Consider the following 20,260-nt stretch of genomic DNA (forward strand, 5'->3'; position numbering starts at 1 on the left):
AGTCCATTCTGGGCAAGTAACAGGTTACCTTTGGGATACCAATAACTGATCAAGCAAATTTATGCCAGAGACTGTAGCAAGTAGTCTTCCAAAACTACCAGTTAGATAGAGCTTGATAATACTATACTACAAGGCCCTCTACCTTTAAAAATATTCTACAGTAACATTCTAATTCTAAGAATGAAAAGTCTTACAGTGCTTACAAAATTAAGTACCAGAAAAATCTACTCAAGCACAAACTGCAATACGACAAATAGCTTTGGCAAATCAGAACTCTATCAGTCAAATTAATAACAGATGTGAAATCAGAGCATAAGCATAAAATATATTATAAAATTTCCAATTCACATCTCAAAGATGACTTTTATAAGTAAGACAAGTAGTATATTTTATCCTTATAAGTTGAACTGAAAGGTTTGCTTTCTGTTTAGAAGACTATTTAATATAATTCAATAATAGCAAAAGAGTATTAATAAAATGATCATTTGAGATGAATTCTTTGCTGATCTAATGAAATCTCTCATATATCCTACAACCAGAAGATCACCTAGATTTCAGGTTAAAAACAAGATCAAACTCAGATTTCTACTAGAAAAACTTTCATTACCCAAGAGATAATCAATATTCATAAACATTCATTCACTATACATTTATTCAGTAAGTGATGCCTAGTGTGTACCAGACACTGGGCAAGGTACTAACGCACAAAAATGAAGAAGACAGACATGCACCTCTGCCCTCTCAGGACACGCTACTGGGGCAGGGGGTGTGCGGAGAGGGAACAGCCAAACTAGAAATTACAATACACAGTGAACTAGCACGACATACTCAGTGTAGAGAAGCACAGATAAGGGGTTCCCAAACCCAGACTTGGGGAACAAGGTATCAAAGCATGTTTTCCAAATCAAACGATGTCCGAGCTGCAGCTTGAATGTTAAGTTCACAATGACTGAAAGTATAAGAGGGAAGAGGAAAAGGAAGAATGTTTCAGGCAGTCAACTTAACACGACAAAAGCCAAGATGTGAGAGAGTACCTGAAGTGTTCAAGGAACTGAAATAAGTTCAGGAAGAGAAAAGCCACTATTGCTGTTCAGTCGCTAAGTCGTGTATGACTTTGCGACCCCATGGAGAGCAGCATCTCAGGCTTCCCTGTCCTTCACAGTCTCCCGGAGTTTGCTCAAACTCATGCCCATTGAGTCAGTGATGCTATCCAACCATCTCATCCTAAAAGCCACTAGGCTACAAAATAAGCAGGAGTCAAGACAATGCAAGGCTTTCTAAATCCCATTAAGAAGCTTAGATGTTATTCTAACAGGAATATGATTATCAGAGCTGTATTTTAGAAAGTCACTCTAAGCAAGATTCTAGTTAGAAGAGTTAAAAGTAGAGGCAAAGCACCAACTGAGATGAGCATTTTAGAACACACCTAAAAAGACGTAGCCTGGACTGGATGATGGAAAGTGGACAGGAGCCAAGACAAATGGGACTTGGCAATAAATTGGATGTGGGGATTCAGAGAGGGTAGAGTCAAGAATTATTAAGCAAACCATTCAAAGCTACAATGCACAGGTCTTAGGTTTTACCTGTAATCCGTATACAATGCCCAGTACTAAATATATTTGTTAAATGAATAAAGATTTTATATTTACATGTGTATGTATGGCTGAATCCCTTCGATGTTCAACCAAAACTATCACAACACTGTTTGCTAATCAGCTATACCTCAATACAAAATAAAAAGTTTAAAAAGACAAAAAAGACAGACTTTGTATTTAATGGCAAAAAAGATGACAAAAACAATTTATACCAACAACAGGAAAAATATATATCTGGCTAGGATAAATACAACTCTGGCTATAATTTTTTTTTAAAAAGCTACTTTTACTTAGTACAACAACTGTTTGGGGTAAACAAAAACTAAGGCACCTCAGACCACAAGGGAAACAAGGAACAGTATCCAAATAGTAACCCAGCACTTGCTGGAAACTGGCTTATTTCAGAATTGCTGAAGCACATCCTAACTGTTGGGGGGACCTCAGTGATCTACTGCTGAGTGACTCTTCTACACATCCTGCAATTTCTACACTGCAACTAAAATGTGAGCTGGCCCTGGAATAAAGATAGTACATGACCTTCAAGCACTGGAAACTTTACTGAGGCAGGGAGGGCCAGCATGCCCTCAAGAAGCCAAGTGCTTCCTTAAACAAAATATTTCTGCAACTTGCCGCAGGTTTTACAGCTGGGATGATATTCATCTGTAGAGAGTTGACCAATAAAATGCTAACTTCAGTTGTTAATAATAGCAAATATTAGAAACTGGTAGGTAAATAACACTTCAAAGATAACAATAAAAAAAAGTTCAAAAAAAATTAAAATATACACACGTTCATAATACAAAAGTCACCAAAGACCGAGGGTAACAGAACAAATAAGGTTTTAAAGAAAAGAAATGCTGACATGGTTAATAAATGGAATTAAGGTCGGAAATACACATAATCTAAAAATGTCCACAGTTTGTGTTAAATTTTCAAATTAATCTATTCCCAAGATGAGACAATTTGAAGAAGCAAAAATCAATACCATCAGTTCTTTACCTGCAGCTCCTTTGAGACGCGTTCTAAGTGGTTAGTTATCTTTTTAATCAGATCACTGTACATCTGCTCCGAGTGCTGCTGGCACACACATTTATACACACAGCTGCGGGGAGGAGGGCAGACAGAAAAATCAACGATGACGCACTTAACTTAGCCCAAGGTAAAGGCATACCCTCAATATATAACCACTGGTGAATTAATTCGGGCCTAATAAGTGACCAATTGCAACTCTTAAACAAAAATGTCCCCTGCCCCAATCAGTGTTCAGACGGAAGAGCCAGCACTGCCAGCTACAAAGTACCTTTCTGAGGATCCTATAACTATTTTATCAGGACTAGATAACCTAATACTGGGTAATAATCTGAATTTGACTGCGGTAACTACTTAAAAGTCAGCTTCTCTCTTTGACACTGAAAACTGAAAGTGAAGTCGCTCAGCCGTATCCGACTCTTTGCGACCCCGTGGACTGTACAAGCCTCCTCGGTCCATGGGATGTTCCAGGCGTGAATACTGGAGTGGGTTGCCATTTCCTTCTCCAGCGGATCTTCCTGACCCAGGGATCGAACCCAGGTCTCCCAAACTGTAGCCAGACGCTTTACTGGCTGAGCTAACAGGGAAGCCCCATTAATGAACGCCAAAATAAGGAAGAGGGAGTGACGCACAGCGGAAGTTTCTAACTCACAGAAGTGTCTGCGATGTAATGTCTTTGCGATTCACTTGTGTACACAGCACAGCTGTCACTTCCTCCTCTTGTGACAGGGCTGATCTGACATCCCTCCCCAGTCCTCACTAATGTGCTACTTTCACTTACCAGGAGCTGGGAAACAAAGTCACCAAAGATGGGTAAACTTGTGTATCATAAACATCAATAGAATCATAAACATCAACAGAACAAGCTAGCACCTCCCCATGAGACTAAAAGGACAATCTTTTCTTTTTTGCCTTTTTCACTGACCTCTATAATTTCTGCACTGCGTTTGGTGGGGGCGGCAGGCTGAGGTAGGGTTAACAATACCTTCATTTGAAAACCAATTCTGAAGCAAGAAGTACAAATAAAACCCCCAATCCACAAGTGTGTAACATATAAATAACTCATATAGCCTCACTGTATGTATCATATGTTATATGCATACACACTGTCATAATTCAACTTGCTACGAACCTCAATATACCCTCTAAAATCCAAGCAAATAAAATCTTGACTTACCTGTATATCTGTTCATAGGATATAGGGATATAGTCACCAGGACTCTGAGTTAAAAGCTGATCTATGGCACCATCCAATTTTGGCCAGTATGTGCTCTTATAATCTTCAATAGTTATAACATTCATTACTAAAAGTAAAAAGTAAGATGAATATTACCATGTGCCACATATAAAATAAACACAAATCACAGCAGTTTTTCAAATTCCTCTCAATAACTTTACATTGACAATCTATCACCTAAATACAACTTAATTATTATTTCATTTCCAATTTCAAAAAGCCCAGTCTGATCAGAGAGTTTAAGCAGCCATTAGTTATGATTTTAAAAATTACTATACAAAAGAAAAAAACAAAAAATTACTATAAATCTACCTATCATTAAAAATAACAAAACAAGCAATTCTCTCTGGTTCCCTCTGCAGTTTTCTGTGATGACTGAAGCATTCCTAACATGCACTGACCTTCAAATACACATTGTCCATGATGCGACAAGATGGCCTATTCATGAACCACAATAAAGTTCTAGGAAACTTAACTTCTAATCAATCTTTACAGAAACCCCTGGGAAAATCCACCTAAGGAAATGACTGTGGAGATTAAATTCCAAATGCTAGAGTGCTAGAAACTTGCCAAGATTTTATGGCACCACCAGGAGCTCCTGGACAAGACAATGGCTGTGAGGCAGGCTCACGCGATCCCACCCTTCAGATAAACCCAACAGAAAAATGTGGAGGAACTGCAGCCGTATATGAAGGCTTACCTCATTCCTGATGGCTGGCTCTCATTCCTCCAGGATGGGTTTAATAAAGCATTTATATAACAGCCTGTCCTAACTGTGAAATCCAGGGGTGATGGGTATGCGACAGCAATGAAATGCTAATGGTGAGAAGAGCTCCCCAAAGCACCTAAAATAACTTGCATCTTAGGAGTCTCAACAGGAGCTAACAACTACTAAATCAGCCATTTTACTACTGAGTTTATCAGAAACTTGGGAGCAGAAGGGTGATTTCCCTAAGAGGACACAGCTAATCACTGGCAGTGGTACCAGGAAAAGCAAAGTCTTGATCTGGCTTCTTTCTATCACATTAGTGTTAGTCGCTCAGTCACGTCGGACTCTGTGACCCCATGGACTGTAGCCCACCAGCATCGTCTGTCCATGGAATTCTCCAGGTAAGAATACTACTGGAGTGGGTTGCCATCCCTTCCTCCAGGGGATCTTCCCGATCCAGGGGTCAAACCCAGGTCTCCTGCATTACTGGCAGATTCTTTATCACCTGAGCCACCAGTCTATTTCCCAATTTTAGGTTCACTAAGGTTCAAGATGTTTCTCATATCTCTGTGCCACATCTACTGTGTTTGTTCAATATTTTCTTTAAATCAATTCACTTTTTTTTTTTTTTTGGCTTTAATATACTTAAAGGACACTTGAGGAGTTAACTAGTGATTTACACAACATGGAATAATCTTAAATGTGTTCTGCTAAGTGAAAGAATCAGACCAAAAAGGCTATATATATATGGTGCTACTGCTACTGCTAAGTTGCTTCAGTCATGTCCGACTCTGTACGACCCCAGAGACGGCAGCCCACCAGGCTCCCCTGTCCCTGGGATTCTTCAGGCAAGAACACTGGAGTGGGTTGCCATTTCCTTCTCCAATGCACGAAAGTGAAAAGTGAAAGTGAAGTCACTCAGTTGTGTCCGACTCTTCGCGACCCCATGGACTGCAGCCCACCAGGCTCCTCCGTCCATGGGATTTTCCAGGCAAGAGTACTGGAGTGGGGTGCCACTGCCTTCTCCGATATATATGCTAAGACTCTCTTATTTATAAAGGCAAAACTATAGGGAGGAAAACGGATCAGTAGCTGCCAGAGACTAGAAGGTTGAAAGAGGGACTGTCTACAAAGGGGAAGCAGGAGGAAACGTTTAAGACAATGGACTCTTTTGTATGGATACATGGTAGTGGATACACCACTCCATGCATTTCTCAAAACCAAGAGAACTAATCACTATAAATAAAGTACATTCACTGTTCGGAAAAAAAAAAAAAATTCAACCAGGATGTAGTGGTAAAGATGGAATGTAAACTGTGACACATATATCTAATTTACAAATGAATCACATAGCTGCCACTAAAAAAAAGGGCTGGGGCCGGGGGGGATGGAGACGAAAGTAATGTTCTAACTGTATACAAGGCTAAAGACAAAAAGAACTGTACATGCGTGTGCACACATAGGCACACACACAAAAGGCAGAAGGTGGTCAGATCCTGGAGGGCCTTATGAGCGGTGGAAAGATTCTGCCTTTCACTCTGAGTTAAGAGGAGGAGGGTTTTGAGCAGCCAAGTTATGTAACCTTTGATTTTCTATGTATCATTCCAGCCGCCTTATGTAAGAAAGCTATGAGATGGTGGGGGGCTGGACCATGTGAGAGCAGTGAAGACAAGACGAAAGGTCAGATTCTGTACATATTTTAAGGGAAAGCCAACAGGATTTGCTGATGGTTTGGATGTGGGATGTGAGAGAAGGGTCAAGGATGACTCTAAAGTTTTTAGCCTGAGCATCAAAGGATGGGGATGCCATTGACTAAGATGAGGAGGACGCAGGAGAAGCCCAGCACGTTCGGGAGCTGAAACTGCTAGAAACCCGCCCACCTACTCTGCCCACGGAGGTCGTGGGCAACACCTACCACTGTTTGCCACAGTGCCCTCTCGCTGCCACTGCTCTGCCTGAGGGAGGGGCAGGTTGGAAGCTCAAGAGAATTAACACCCCCGGGAGCCACCATCAAGCAATGCCTAATGAGACCACGGGCGCACAACCCCAGCATCCCCCTTTACTCTGGGTGAGTGCTGCACCGACTCCCAAGTCCCCACCGGAACACACTGCAGTCGCCACCGTGCTGACCTCTTTCCTGGCTTCCTTACCATCCCTGTCTCTCATCTCCACACTCCAACCGGTGCTTCCTAGAATCACCTCCTTGGGCATAAAACTAGCCATTCTTCAAACAAAGCACACAAAAAAAACTCAGCAAAAACAGAAAAGTAGTGCCATTGGCAATATACCTACTGCCCTGAAAGACTGAGTGAAGCTTGCTTTCCCAGCGGTAAAATGGGATCAGCAGATGTTGCGAAGGGTTACACGCTAGCTCCAAAATACCACCTCCCCGTATGCCAAGTCCCTTCTCTGTTTAACAACGCTGTTAATCGGCAATACCCCAATACAAAACAAAAAGTTTAAAGTTTGAAGAAAAAAAACTGAAAATAACCAAAGAACTCACTCTGTGATTCTAGGTTATGGAACCTATCAGTGTGTGGGAAACTGCAGGACAGAGGAGCCTGGCATGCTGCAGTCCACGGGGTCACAAACAGTTGAACACAACTTGGCGACCGAACGACAATACCACCTCAGTGTTCATCATCTAAACCACACCATACACCTGCTCCAAGCCCAAAGCTGAGAACTGAAGAAGCTAACATGTTCAGATCAGAAAGGAAACTTCAAGTCCCAAAAGCCAAGAATGAATAGGCCAACCCATGGGCTCCTGGACAGCTCAGTTCAATGAACTCCACCTGGCACTGTAGGTGGGGAGCCGCCTGCTTTCCAAGCACAGGTCCCACAGTTCTACACATCTCCAAGGCAAAGATCTGATGGAGGAAAAAGAACCTGAGATGTGAAGTCCCGCAGGTTAAGGACAGGATGAAGTCCCCGTACAGAAGCAAAGTTTTCTGATGCCTCTCAGATATCTTTCATGTGGCACTAAAAAAAAAACAGAAAAGCTCTGCTTTTAAATATCTTTGAGAAGAGACTTTCAAACCAAAATGAAAAAGGCACAAGTCACAGCAGAAAATCTTAACTCCTATTTCCACATCTAAAAAGAAGTTATATCTATTTCCACACATATTTTGCTTGGAAAAAACCAGAAAACCAATTCACTTACATGCTACCTATTATGGAATAAATGTTCACATCCCCTCAAGACTCATGTGTTGAAATCCTAACCCCCAGGGTGATGGTATTAGGAGGTGGAGCCTTTGGGAGGTTTCCAGATCATGGGGGTGGATCCTCATGAATGGACTGAGTGACTCTAGAGAGCCCCCTCACCCTCTCCATGATATGAGGACCCAGGGAGAAGGTGGCCTTCTATGAACCAGGAAGCAGGCTCCCTCACCAGACTCCCAATCTGCCAGGGCCTTGATCCTGGACTTCTCATCTCCAGAAATGGGAGTGATAAATAAGCCACCCTGTCTACAACAGTCTGACCCAGCAGCATGAACTCTAGCAGGCATGTGGCTTCTCAGGAGCCACCCAATCTTCACCAGACTAGAAAGGAAGGCAGAGCACAGATCAGCATCTGCCAGAGCTACAGGGAGTTTGAAGAATGAGCACCGGCTGGTGTTCATACCTTTAGCCAAAGATCAAGGGTTTTCATATCACTCTGCAGTCAACACTTAAACTAACAATTCCGACAAGTTTTAAAATATTTAATTCCTTGCTAATCTCAACCCAATCTCTGATTTAAAACAAAAAAATAATATTAGTCATTTGTCTGGTTTATCTAACACTGGATACACACAGCCTCAAACAGTGTGTGTGTACCCACACTGCCTTGAATTCTAAAAATAGATCCTCTTGTTAGAGAAACATAAGCAATCCCTTACAACTCTGCCCACAAAAAAAGTTCAGACTAATCTAAAGAAATATAAAATACGGAACCTAAACAGAACCTAACTGAATTTTATCTAAGTTAGATTTCCCAGCTTGAAAAAAATGCACTATTTTTCAAAGTGCCTAAAGAAGATATTCTAAACTCAAATGCCTACAAGGCCCAGGCCAGTAACACAGATGAGTAAAACAGACCTGGCACAAGACTAAAAAAGAGCTGTGAGCATTTCAGTCAAGTGGAGAAAGTATATGCCCTCTAAGAGACATTCAGGTTCAAAAAATTTAAAAACCCTACAGCCTCCAAACATCACGCCACAAGGCTTAAACTTTGAACCTCATAAGATAACAAGCTCACGTAGCCTACTGAGAAAGTACTACAACTGATCTTTACTAAAATAAAGTGAAATAAAATCTGAAACACATGGAACAGTTGGCATCTGAGGTTCAGAAAGTACTGTCAGCCAGGTGGCTAATAAACGAGAAACTACTGGGGATATGTAATTCATACCAGGCAAGAATAATTATGTTCAACTTTCATATGTTATCCAAGTAACTTATCAACACTTGACATATTATGTGTTAATTATCAATCTTCCTCAAACCCGACACAAGCCCTTTGGAGAAGGAATTCATTCAGTGCTAGATTCCTAACTCCGAACTAGCACACGATAGGCATTCAATAATGCATGTGAAGTAAATTAATTTAATGGAAGACAAAATAAATGTTTAATATAAAAACAGTTCAAGGCATACTACTTATTAGTAGCTTTGGAATTAAAGTGCATTTGGTTTCACAGACTAAAGCAAACACTACCAGATATTCCTTTTGAGTTGTTTTTTTTTTCCTTGTTATTTGTTTATAAGGGGAGGCTGCTGCTGCTGCTGCTGCTAAGCCGCTTCAGTCGTGTCCGACTCTGTGCAACCCCATAGATGGCAGCCCACCAGGCTCCCCTGTCCCTGGGATTCTCCAGGCAAGAACAATGGAGTGGGTTGCCATTTCCTCCTCCAATGCATGAAAGTGAAAAGTGAAAGTGAAGTTGCTCAGTCGTGTCCGACTCTTAGTGACCCCATGGACTGCAGCCCACCAGGCTCCTCCATCCATGGGCTTTTCCAGGCAAGAGTACTGGAGTGGGGTGCCATTGCCTTCTCCGATAAGGGGAGGATATATTCAGAAATTATAGCAGGCATTATTAGTTCATTCTAGACCTACTGCAAAGACTGGTCACTCCCTTCGATCAGTGGCTCCGAAAATGTGATACCAGGAGCAGCATCAGCACCACCTGGAAACTTGTTCATTTGATGTAAATACAAAACACGGCCAGGCCCCAACCCAGACCTGTGGGGTCAGAAAAGGACGGAAGGGTGTAATACATGATGCAGAAATCCCTTTGAGCCCTTCCGGTGATTCTTCTGCCTGCTTCTTAGAGAAGCACTGCCCAATGCTCCCACTCTGCTCAGAACAGTCGAGGGTCACAGGCGCTCCTCTGTTCTTGACTTGCTAGCACGTGGTTGTTGGGTCTGAACTTCAATCGCAGGACAAACAAAGGTGCACGTGTAACAGAAAACAATTTAAAGGGCAGCTAATCAAAAAAGCCTTCAAGTTCTAGTCTTCCATTCCCTTCTTCCCACCAAAATAACCACCTCTTTAAGAATTGGCTCCTTAAGGAGAATATAGTATTGGCAATTATGAAATAAATGATTAAGTCAAATTAAACAAGCTAAATTATGTCTCAAACATAATGAATTTTTAGATTAATTACAACTAATTACAATGAGATAATCTGACACGTCAACTAGGAGAAAAAAGATCTGGCTAGGGTATGTGATTTAAGAGAAAAATTATGATTTCTTGTGGCCACAGTGTGCCCATCTATCAGTAACAACCTTGTAAATCTGTGTGGTCTAAAACTTTACCCCCTGGCAGAATATTGTTCTCCCTCCAACATAAGGGGAAGTCTGAAATCTTTCAAGCAATGGAGAGAGAGAACAAATCCTGTAGAATGGGGAGAAGCCTTTGAGAAAAAAAAAAAAAAACAGTGGAAGAGAATTAGAATCAGAATAAGGTTATGCAGTTTAGCAAAGAAATGGAGTTTTCCTCTTTCTTAAAAAAAAAAAAACCCCAGTTACTTATTTCTCTCAATAGGAAAATAATTTGATCCAAGCAAAGAAAACAGTAGTTTAGCTGCTCCCAAGAGAACTGCCCAGTTGGGGGAAAAAACAGTAAAAGAAGTTACCAAATCCTTTAAATATATTTTTCCATATTAGAAGGAAAAAACAAAACCTGTACCAGCTACTCAGGTATATTTTGATTCACCATTAAAAGATGATAGCTAAATGTTAAATGCTAATAAAGGAATTGTTTCTAAAGTAAGCTAAAACTTTTTAAGAGCTACATGCTCTATGGGGAGTTTATAAGTTTTAAGTTCTAAGTTCCATGTGTCTGGGAAGTTTCTAAGTTTTAGGGTATATGGTTTATATAACTTAATTTCAACACTATGAACAATATAAAATATCTACTGTGATCATTAAGAAGTCATTCTTTGTAATGTTGTTATATCCATGTAAACACTGAGTTACATTCACGTAAACAAGTATTTAGATTAACATTTTGGCCCAGAAAAGAATTGTAAGATAAAGACACTGGAGCCTTGGAGAAAAGCTATGACAAACTTAAAAAGTATTAAAAGTATTAAAAAGTAGAGACTATGCATATTAAAAAGTAGAGACATCACTTTGCCCACAAAGGTCCGTCTAGCCAAAGCTATGGTTTTTCCAGTAGTCATGTATGGATGTGATAGTTGTACCATAAAGAAGGTTAAGCACCGAAAAACTGATGCTTTCAAACTGGTGCTAGAGAAGACTCTTCAGAGTCCTGTGGACAGCAAGGAAATCCAAGCAGTCCATCCTAAAGGAAATCAACCCTGAATATTCACTGGAAGGACTGATGTTGAAGTGGAATACTCTTGTCATGTGATGAGAACAGCCAACTCTTTGGAAAAGACCCTGATGCTGGGAAGATTGAGGGAAGGAGAAAGTGATGACAGAGGATGACATGGTTTGGATGGCATTACCCACTCAAAGGACACAAGTCTGAGCAAACTCCTGGAGTTAGTGAAGCACAGGGAAGCCAGGTGGCCTCAGCCCACGGAGTCACAGAGAGTCAGACATGACTGAGTGAACAACAACTATATGAAACCATAGAACCGGCTTTGCCTTGCTGCAAATGACATGTTTCTTTTCCCAAACACCAAAAAACTTACACAGAAATACATTCCACTATTACTCAATTTGAGAAAATGTAGTAGAAGGGTTGGGGCTTCCCTGGTAGCTCAGCTGGTAAAGAATCTGCCTCCAAAGCAAGAGACTGGTTCAATACCTGGGTCGTGAAGTTCCCCTGGAGAAGGGATAGGCTACCCACTCCAGTATTCTTGCTTGGAGAATCCCATGGACAGAGGAACCTGGAAGGCTACAGTCCATGGGGTCGCAGAGAATCGGACACGACTGAGCGACTAAGCACACAGCAAAACAGAACAGCAGAAAATTCCTTCATCATTACCATGTTACAAACAGAAAATAGCCGCTGTGGCCTACCAGCAAGGTTGAAATGGACATTACTTGAGAATAACTCCTGCACATTATTCCACAGTTATAATATCACACTTGAGCCTGTAACAGAGTTTCCACAATGAACATGTTATTTATGAAAGTACATATATGAAATCGGTCAAGTGCTATCAATATATCCTTTACGGCTCCAACTCCAACTGATCCCAAATCTCCCCATGTTCAAATAGAAAGCATCTGCTCAACTGAGATTCCACAGGTGTGAACCATGCTAACTCAACTGCAGGTCTGCCACAGTTTTAAAATTCCGTTACTTCTTGCAACATTTAAAGTCAACTCTCCATGGCATTGACACCAGGAAAGTAACTGCAGTAAGAGCAGAAGGCAGGACGCGCGGAGGCAGAAACACCAACAGGTGAGCTAATCTTGCCCTGCAGAACCCTGAGAAGTTCACAGGAGGACACTGAGCAAGGTTAGAGACAGAGAGTTGGTGGGTGGAGTGGGAAGGGTGAAGACTGGTTACAAATCTGTAGACCAAACAATGAGAAAGAGAAGGGTTATTCTGCACAGAAACTGAAAGATAAGAGCTTGGGACTCCAGGACAAGATACACGGTAGGTGGGTGCGTAGGTGGGAAGCTCAGGGGTGGTGGGTTGAACTGAAGTCAAAAGTCAAAATAAGAAATGCTCAAACATCCAACCCTGCCCCTTTTCTTTAATTCTAGAACGCCACTGGCAAGGAGTAATGTCTTTACTTCCTATTTGGCAGTTCACCCAAGAAAACAGCAGTTCTGCATCCAATTAGCCTACAGCGAAGCCCAACGCTTACGAAGGCAAAGTCCCTTGCAAACAAAGAGCTACCAATTGGCCTTTTCACTTTTAAATATGAATAGCTGGAAAAGGATCACCAAAATTTGCAAGGTTTCAGACACAAGAGACCAAAACAAACAAAATTTGCAAAAACATAAAAGCAAAGATAATCAAGAGAATAAAAGAAAACTTAAAAAAAAAAACTTAATAATTACTGTGCTCAGAGAAGACAAAAATTTTAAATGGTGATGAAAAAGAAGCAATCCAAACACTCTCAAGATTCAAAATACAGCCACTGTTAAAAATCCAACAGAAAACATCAAGAAATTCTCCCTGAGTTTAGATTAATAGAGTAATATAGTTTAAGAGAAATAGAATATACTGAAAAATAGTTAACAGACTTAGAAGATCAAGGCAGGAAATTCAACATTTGACTACAAATAATTCCAGAGAACAGAAGAGAATGTAAAGGGAGAAAAACACTGACTCACTAACCTAAAAAAGCATCCCAATAACTTTCTCAAGGGAAAAAAGCCACATGCAAAATAACAAGAATAAAAACTGTGCCTGAATTCGCCACTGCAACACTGCAAACTTAAAAGTAAAGGAAGCAACACTTTTTAAATTACTTATATAAGAATTCTTAACCCAAAGTGTCAATTGAGTATGAAGGAGCATTTTTATATATTCAACACCTGAAACTATTATCCATACACATTTTTCTCATGAGTTTGCTAGAAAATACGCTTTACACACACACACACACACACACACACACACACACACACACACAGGAATATACCGGTAAAAAGGATGACATGAAGCGAGGTGGCCAAGACGGCAGAGTAGAAAAATCCTGAATTCATCCCTTCTGCCATGGATACACCAAAATTACAGCTCCTTAGAGACGCTTTCTAGGAGAACGGCCCAAAAACTAGCAGAAAAGCGACTCCACAACTACATACCTAAAGAAAGAATCACAACGACCCAAGTAAGAGGAGACGCAATACACTCAGGACTCACAATTCAAGGTCAGGGATTCACAAATGGGAGGAATATCACAATCACAAAAGATCTCTCCAAGGAGAGAGGCTCCTGAGCCCACCTCAGGCTCTCCCACCCAGGGCTCCTGCACCAGGAAGACAAGCCCCAGAACCTCTGTCTTTGAAAAGCAGCAGGGCTTGTGTTCAGGAGAGCCCCCTAGAGAGGCAGGAGGCAAACCCAACTCCCCCTGGGGTGGAGATGCTGGCAGCAGCCATTTGGGGTCACCCCTTCTATCAAGGTAACACAGCCCTGGCAAGTGACACTTCGGAATCCTCCCCTAGCTTATTAGTGGTCGAGGCTTACCCGGCCACCAGCAGGCGTGCCCCAGGCCCAAGGCCAGGCAGACAGCAGTGGGAAGCCTACCTCACCCTCCAGCAGGCTTGCACCCACCACATGAGGCAGGCTTCACAGCCAGGCTGGGGGCCAGTGCCACCCACCAGCGCACCAATCACAGAAGCCCCACCGTAAGAGAAGGGCGCAGGCAACTCTACGGGGGCACCCCTAGAACATCTGACTCGGTGACCAGGAAGTGTGTGCCGCTGGGACGCACAGGTTGCCTCCCACATGGGGCCATCGCTCCAAGACAGGGAAACGCAACCAACCTACCAACACAGTGAACTGGGCAAATGAGCAGAGGAACATGCGCCAAAGAAACAAGGAAAACCTCAGAAAAAGAGCCAGATGAAGTAGACATACACAAGCTACTCAACAGAGTTCAGGGTAATGATCATAAAGACGCGTCCTAACTCAGAAGAATAGATAAACATGGTAAGATTTTAAATTCCAAACTGGGAAAGGAGGATTTCAAGGCTGCATATTGTCACCCTGCTTATTTAACTTCTATGCAGGCAGAGTACATCATGAGAAATGCTGGGCTGGATGAAGCACAAGCTGGAATCAAGACTGCCGGGAAAGAAAGTGAAAGTGAAGTCGCTCAGTCGTGTCCGACTCTTTGCGACCCCACGGACTGTAGCCTACCACGCTCCTCCGTCCATGGGATTTTCCAGGCAAGAGTACTGGAATGGGCTACCACTTCCTTCTCCAGAGGATCTTCCCAACGCAAGGATCAAACCTGGGTCTCCCACATTGTAGGCAGATGCTTTCCCATCTGGGCCACCAGACTGCTGGGAGAAATATCAATAACCTCAGATATGCAGATGACACCACCCTTATGGCAGACAGCGAAGAGAAACTAAAGAGCCTCTTGATGAAAGTGAAAGAGGAGAGTAAAATAGTTGGCTTAAATAAAACTCAACGTTCACAAAACGAAGATCATGGCATCTGGTCCCATCACTTCATGGCAAATAGATGGAGAAACAATGGAAACAGAGATTTTATTTTCTTAGGCTCCAAATTCACTGCAGATGGTGACTGTGCCAAGAATTTAAAAGATGCTTGCTCCTTGGAAGAAAAGCTATGACCACCTAGACAGCATATTAAAAAGCAGAAACATTATTTTGCCAACAAAGGTTCATCTAGTCAAAGCTATGATTTTTCCAGTAGTCATATATGGATGTGAGAGCTGGACCATAAAGAAAGCTGAAGGCAAAAGAATTGTGGTGTTGGAGAAGACTCTTGAGAGTCCCTTGGACTGCAAGGAGATCCAACCAGTCCATCCTAAAGGAAATCAGTCCTGAATATTCATTGGAAGGACTGATGCTGAACCTGAAGCTCCAATACTTGGGCCACCGGATGCAAAGAACTGACTCACTGGAAAAGACCCTAATGCTGGGAAAGACTGAAGGCAGGAGAAAAAGGGGATGACAGAGGATGAGATGGCTGGATGGCATCACCGACTCATGGACATGAGTTTGAGCAAGCTCCAGGAGTTGGTGATGGACAGGGAGGCCTGGCGTGCTGCAGTCCATGGGGTCGCGAAGAGTCAGACACAACTGAGCGACTGATCCGAAGGTTTTAAAATAGTTAGAAAATACTGAGAATCAAACAGACCCTAAGAATACAGTAACTGAAATTAAAAATGTACTAGAGGCAATCGACAGTAGATTAGGTAAAACAGAGTAACCGATTGGTGATCTGGGAAGATGACAGTAGAAATCACCCAAGCTGAACAGAAATTAAACTTCTGTTTCAGTACTTCCAATATTCTAAAGCACAAGAAATGAGAAAGCTCAGCTAATCCACTGCCAATGGACCTCTCCACCCAAATGTCCCACAGATAACTTAAAATAGACACACACACACATACACCCCTACCTATACTCCTTCCATATCCATATCCGCCCTTCTTCACCCCAAAATTTTATAGACTATAGTCCCCAAATGCTTTCAAATTGTGGGGCTGGAGAAGACTCTTGAGAATCCCTTGGACAGCAAGGAGATCAAACCAGTCCATCCTAAAGAAAATCAACCCTGAATATTCACTGAAAGGACCGTTGCTTTAGCTCCAATACTTTGGCCACCTTTAGCTCCAATGCTTTGATGCGAAGAGCCAACTCATTAAAAAGACCCTGATGCTGGGGAAGATTGAAGGCAAAAGGAGAAGAGGATGACAGAGGATGAGATGGTTAGATAGCATCACTGACTCAATGGACATGAATTTGAGCAAACTCAGGGAGACAGTGAAGGACAGGGAAGCCTGGCATGCTGTAGTTCATAGAGTCGCAAAGAGTCGGACACAACTTTTGAGACTGAACAAGTCCCTAGATATTTCCGAAATCTGAAACCGCCTCTGTTCCAATCCTTAATTTGCTCAGGCTGTCACATCGCTTGTCATTACAAGCCCCTAACAACGGCACCCCACTCCAGTCCTCTTGCCTGGAAAAGCCCATGGACGGAGGAGCCTGGGGGGCTGCAGTCCATGGGGTCGCGAAGAGTCGGACACAACTGAGCGACTTCACTTTGACTTTTCACTTTCATGCATTGGAGAAGGAAATGGCAACCCACTCCAGTGTTCTTGCCTGGAGAATCCCAGGGATGAGGGAGCCTGATGGGCTGCTGTCTATGGGGTCGCACAGTCAGACACGACTGAAGCAACTTAGCAGCAACAGCAGCAGCAACCAATCTTTATTTTTCCGTTTATTCTCCTTTCTAATCAAACATGCTAAGACAAATTTTACCAAGATGACTCCCTGTGGCTCCTGTTCCCACAGAAGAGAATTCCACCTCTAACCTGGCATGCCCTTTGCATCTAGACCTTTCTATCTATCTAGGTTTAACTTGTGCCACACCCTCCTGCTGCTGCCACCTCAGTCCTCCCAACAAACTGTTGTTCATTTTCAAAGATTCTTTTTTCCCTCTGTGCTACCATGGACATACATAACTTTACTACAGCATTTAATTATAACGTATCATAATCATCTGTCCGTAACACTCCATGCTAAATTCTGTCTCATTCATCACGAGAGGCTAAAATATTACCCTGGCATACAGAAGACAATAAACATCTGTTAGATAAAATGCCATCCTAGTCAGCACACCTGCAACTACAAATTACTACTCCCCTATCTGTAGAGGTTAACAGCCAAATAACTACAAACGATGAGAGAAATATGAAAGGCCAGTTTGCTCTGCCAAGACATATTACCAAAGAATACCCAAAATAACTTTTTATATAGCTTTTAACAGTTTACAATGTGATTACATCAATATATGGTCTGCCGCTTAAAAGTTAGTTTTTAAAGAGGAACTACACAGTACAGCCCCAACTACACAGTGGGCCTGGGCCTTACATAAACATTACAATGGATTTCTCTTACAGTTTCATCAATGTCACCTGTACAACTTACATCAAAAAATAGCAAGATAAGGGGCTTCCCTGGTGGCCCTGTGGTTAAGAATCCATCTGCTAATGCAGGAGACATGGGTTCAATCCCTGGTACGGGAGGATCCCACATGCCTGGGAGAAACTAAGCCCATAGGCCACAACTACTGAGCCCACAGGCCACAACTACTGAGCCCACGGGCCACAACTACTGAAACTGTCATGCCTAAAGCCTGTGCTCCACAGCAAGAGAAGTCACCACAGTGAGAAACCCACACACTGCGATGAAGAGTAGCCCCGGGTCACCGCAACCAGAGAAAGCCCACACGCAGCAATTAGAACCCTACGCATCTGTAAATAAATAAATAGAGGCAAGACAAGATCCCCAATGAGATCCTGAAATTCGGACAATCCATTGATATCACAGTGGTGTTTGCTGCTTCGGAGAAGGAAATGGCAACCCACTCCGGTATTCTTGCCTGCAGAATCCCACGGACAGAGGAGCCTGGTGAGCTATAGTCCATGGGGTCGCAAGAGTCAGACACAACTTCACAACTAAACCACCAACTCCACTAAGATAAATGGTGAGAAGACACCAAATCACCACCACCAATGCCACAAACAGTGCATATTTTAGGGCCTGAATACATTAGCGGATCCACTTGGAAAAGAATCAATCAACCTGGAAACTGGTAGATAGGACCTGATCAGATAAAGAGCAACTTTATTCAGGATTTACTAAAATCGGTTAACACTTTCACTAAATTCAGAAGTCAATTTTAACAGACTTCTGAATCACTAATTTAAAAAAGTGATCTCATTAAGTTCAATTAAAAATACTGTGGGAACGCATGTACACCCGTGGTGGATTCATGTCAGTGTATGGCAAAACCAATACAGTATTGTAAAGTAAAATAAAGTAAAAATAAAAATTAAAAAATAAAAATAAAAATCATGTCAAAAAAAAAAATACTGTGAAGATTTCATCTATCTGGAGAAGCTTCTGGTGCACCGTGCTCATAGTTCTCCTGAGATCATGACACAAGATCATTAGTCAATGCAAAATCCCTCCCGGCCACCTCCTTCCATCTACCCCTTCACCGCCTTTTATCCTCACACAGTTCCACCTGCCCGCAGCCCCAACCCATTCAGACAGGGAACCATTCTAGCCTATTTAATACATTTGGAATATAAACAGATGTGACACACGCTACATCTAAGCAGAGGCTTTCAAACCCATTGGGTACTACCGTCCACTCTCTTCCCTTTGCCTCGGCCAAGAGTGGCAAGACCCAGAAGAGAGGTGTGCCTCAGAATGAGACGACGTGTGAACAGTGACAGCCAACTGACAGCTAGGAACATACCAGGACCAAGAAATAAACCTTTACTGTTCCATAAGCTTCTGAAATTCGGGGGTTAGTGTTACAGAAAGCTGACTAACGTGCAATGAAAAACTAAAGTAAATAATTTCACTTCCCAAATTACATTCCATCAGTCAGACACATCTGAATGAGATCTGGAAGGGGAAAGTGAGACAAAGGACAGATTACTGTGGCTGGTGGTTCTGGCAAGCAAGGTTAGAGACGTCAGAGTTTGTGGCAGCCAAACTCTGAGTTTCAGCGTCTGGTCACCAACTTCAAGGATGAGGGAGGCAACTGTGATGATTTGAGAACGGCGGTGGTAGCAGCAACAGCAGCCTGCCCTGGGGAGTGCGGCCAGCAGAGAGCCTCACTGAACGCATGCCGCCAATCTCCCCGACAATTTGCAAAGGACCTGGTGTTTGCTATTAAATCTCCTGTTGCTTTAGATACCTAGTGTTTTCTTGGACTGAACTGTGATTGATGAAGTATTTGGTACCAGAGTTGTTACAGGACACAGACTCAAGTTAGGAAGCTGGCTTTGGTTTGCCAATCTAACTGGATTTAAAGGCACTGATGGGCATTGCCACCATTAGATAACATAATGCTAACACTAGATGACATGGAGTGGCAAAGAAAAACCTGTCACCTGTAGCTACCTGGGATAAAGGTCTTCTTGAAGAAAACACATGGCAGACTACTGCGGCTGTTATGATGGAACAAGAAAGACGAGAACTGGAGTGGGCTGACTCTGATGACAGGTGAACGCTTTAAAAAAAATATTCAGCTTAATAACCCGAGGGCCAAAGAACATCCATGGTTGCAAAAAAAATGCCTTTTAATGCTTAAAGGCACAGGACTGATAGAGCTAAAAATCAGAAACAGAATGATTCTGCATATTACAGAATTACCAAATAAAAATAATTCAAATTCTAGACAGATCTCTTAAGTAAAAGTCAGGACAGTGATTGTGAAATGGCAGGACTCTGAGACCTGAAATGGGGTCAGTTTGGTGTTTTATCAACCTGAGAATCCTGACTTCAAAGCACTCACAGAGAAGGGGACCCCTTCTCCCCAATATGAGGCTGATCTTTGCTTGACAGAAGCCCCTTCCACAATACTACCTGGAAATAAACCTCCAACTAAATTAAATTTTCCCAGGGGAACAAGCACCAAATCTAAACAAACAGGAGCCAGCCTTCATTCCAAAAAAAACAGACGCACTGTAGTTAAAAAATAACTCATCTTATTGTGCTTTGTTCTATCGCACTTTGCAGATACTGGGCTTCTTACAAGTGGAAGTTTCG

General features: G+C 42.3%; 1 protein-coding gene across 1 annotated transcript in view; it reads right to left on the minus strand.

The window, feature by feature from the left end:
• CACUL1 (CDK2 associated cullin domain 1) overlaps positions 1-20,260 on the minus strand; it is a 70,058-nt gene that overhangs the window by 44,377 nt on the left and 5,421 nt on the right. Inside the window, exons 2-3 of the mRNA XM_069567259.1 lie at positions 3,802-3,928; positions 2,595-2,697 (exon numbers count right to left, since the gene is read on the minus strand). Coding sequence (XP_069423360.1) covers positions 2,595-2,697; positions 3,802-3,928 — 230 coding nt within the window. The remainder of the gene's footprint in view (positions 1-2,594; positions 2,698-3,801; positions 3,929-20,260) is intronic.

Source organism: Ovis canadensis, chromosome 22, assembly GCF_042477335.2.
Source record: "Ovis canadensis isolate MfBH-ARS-UI-01 breed Bighorn chromosome 22, ARS-UI_OviCan_v2, whole genome shotgun sequence".
Classification (NCBI taxonomy): Eukaryota; Metazoa; Chordata; class Mammalia; order Artiodactyla; family Bovidae; genus Ovis; species Ovis canadensis.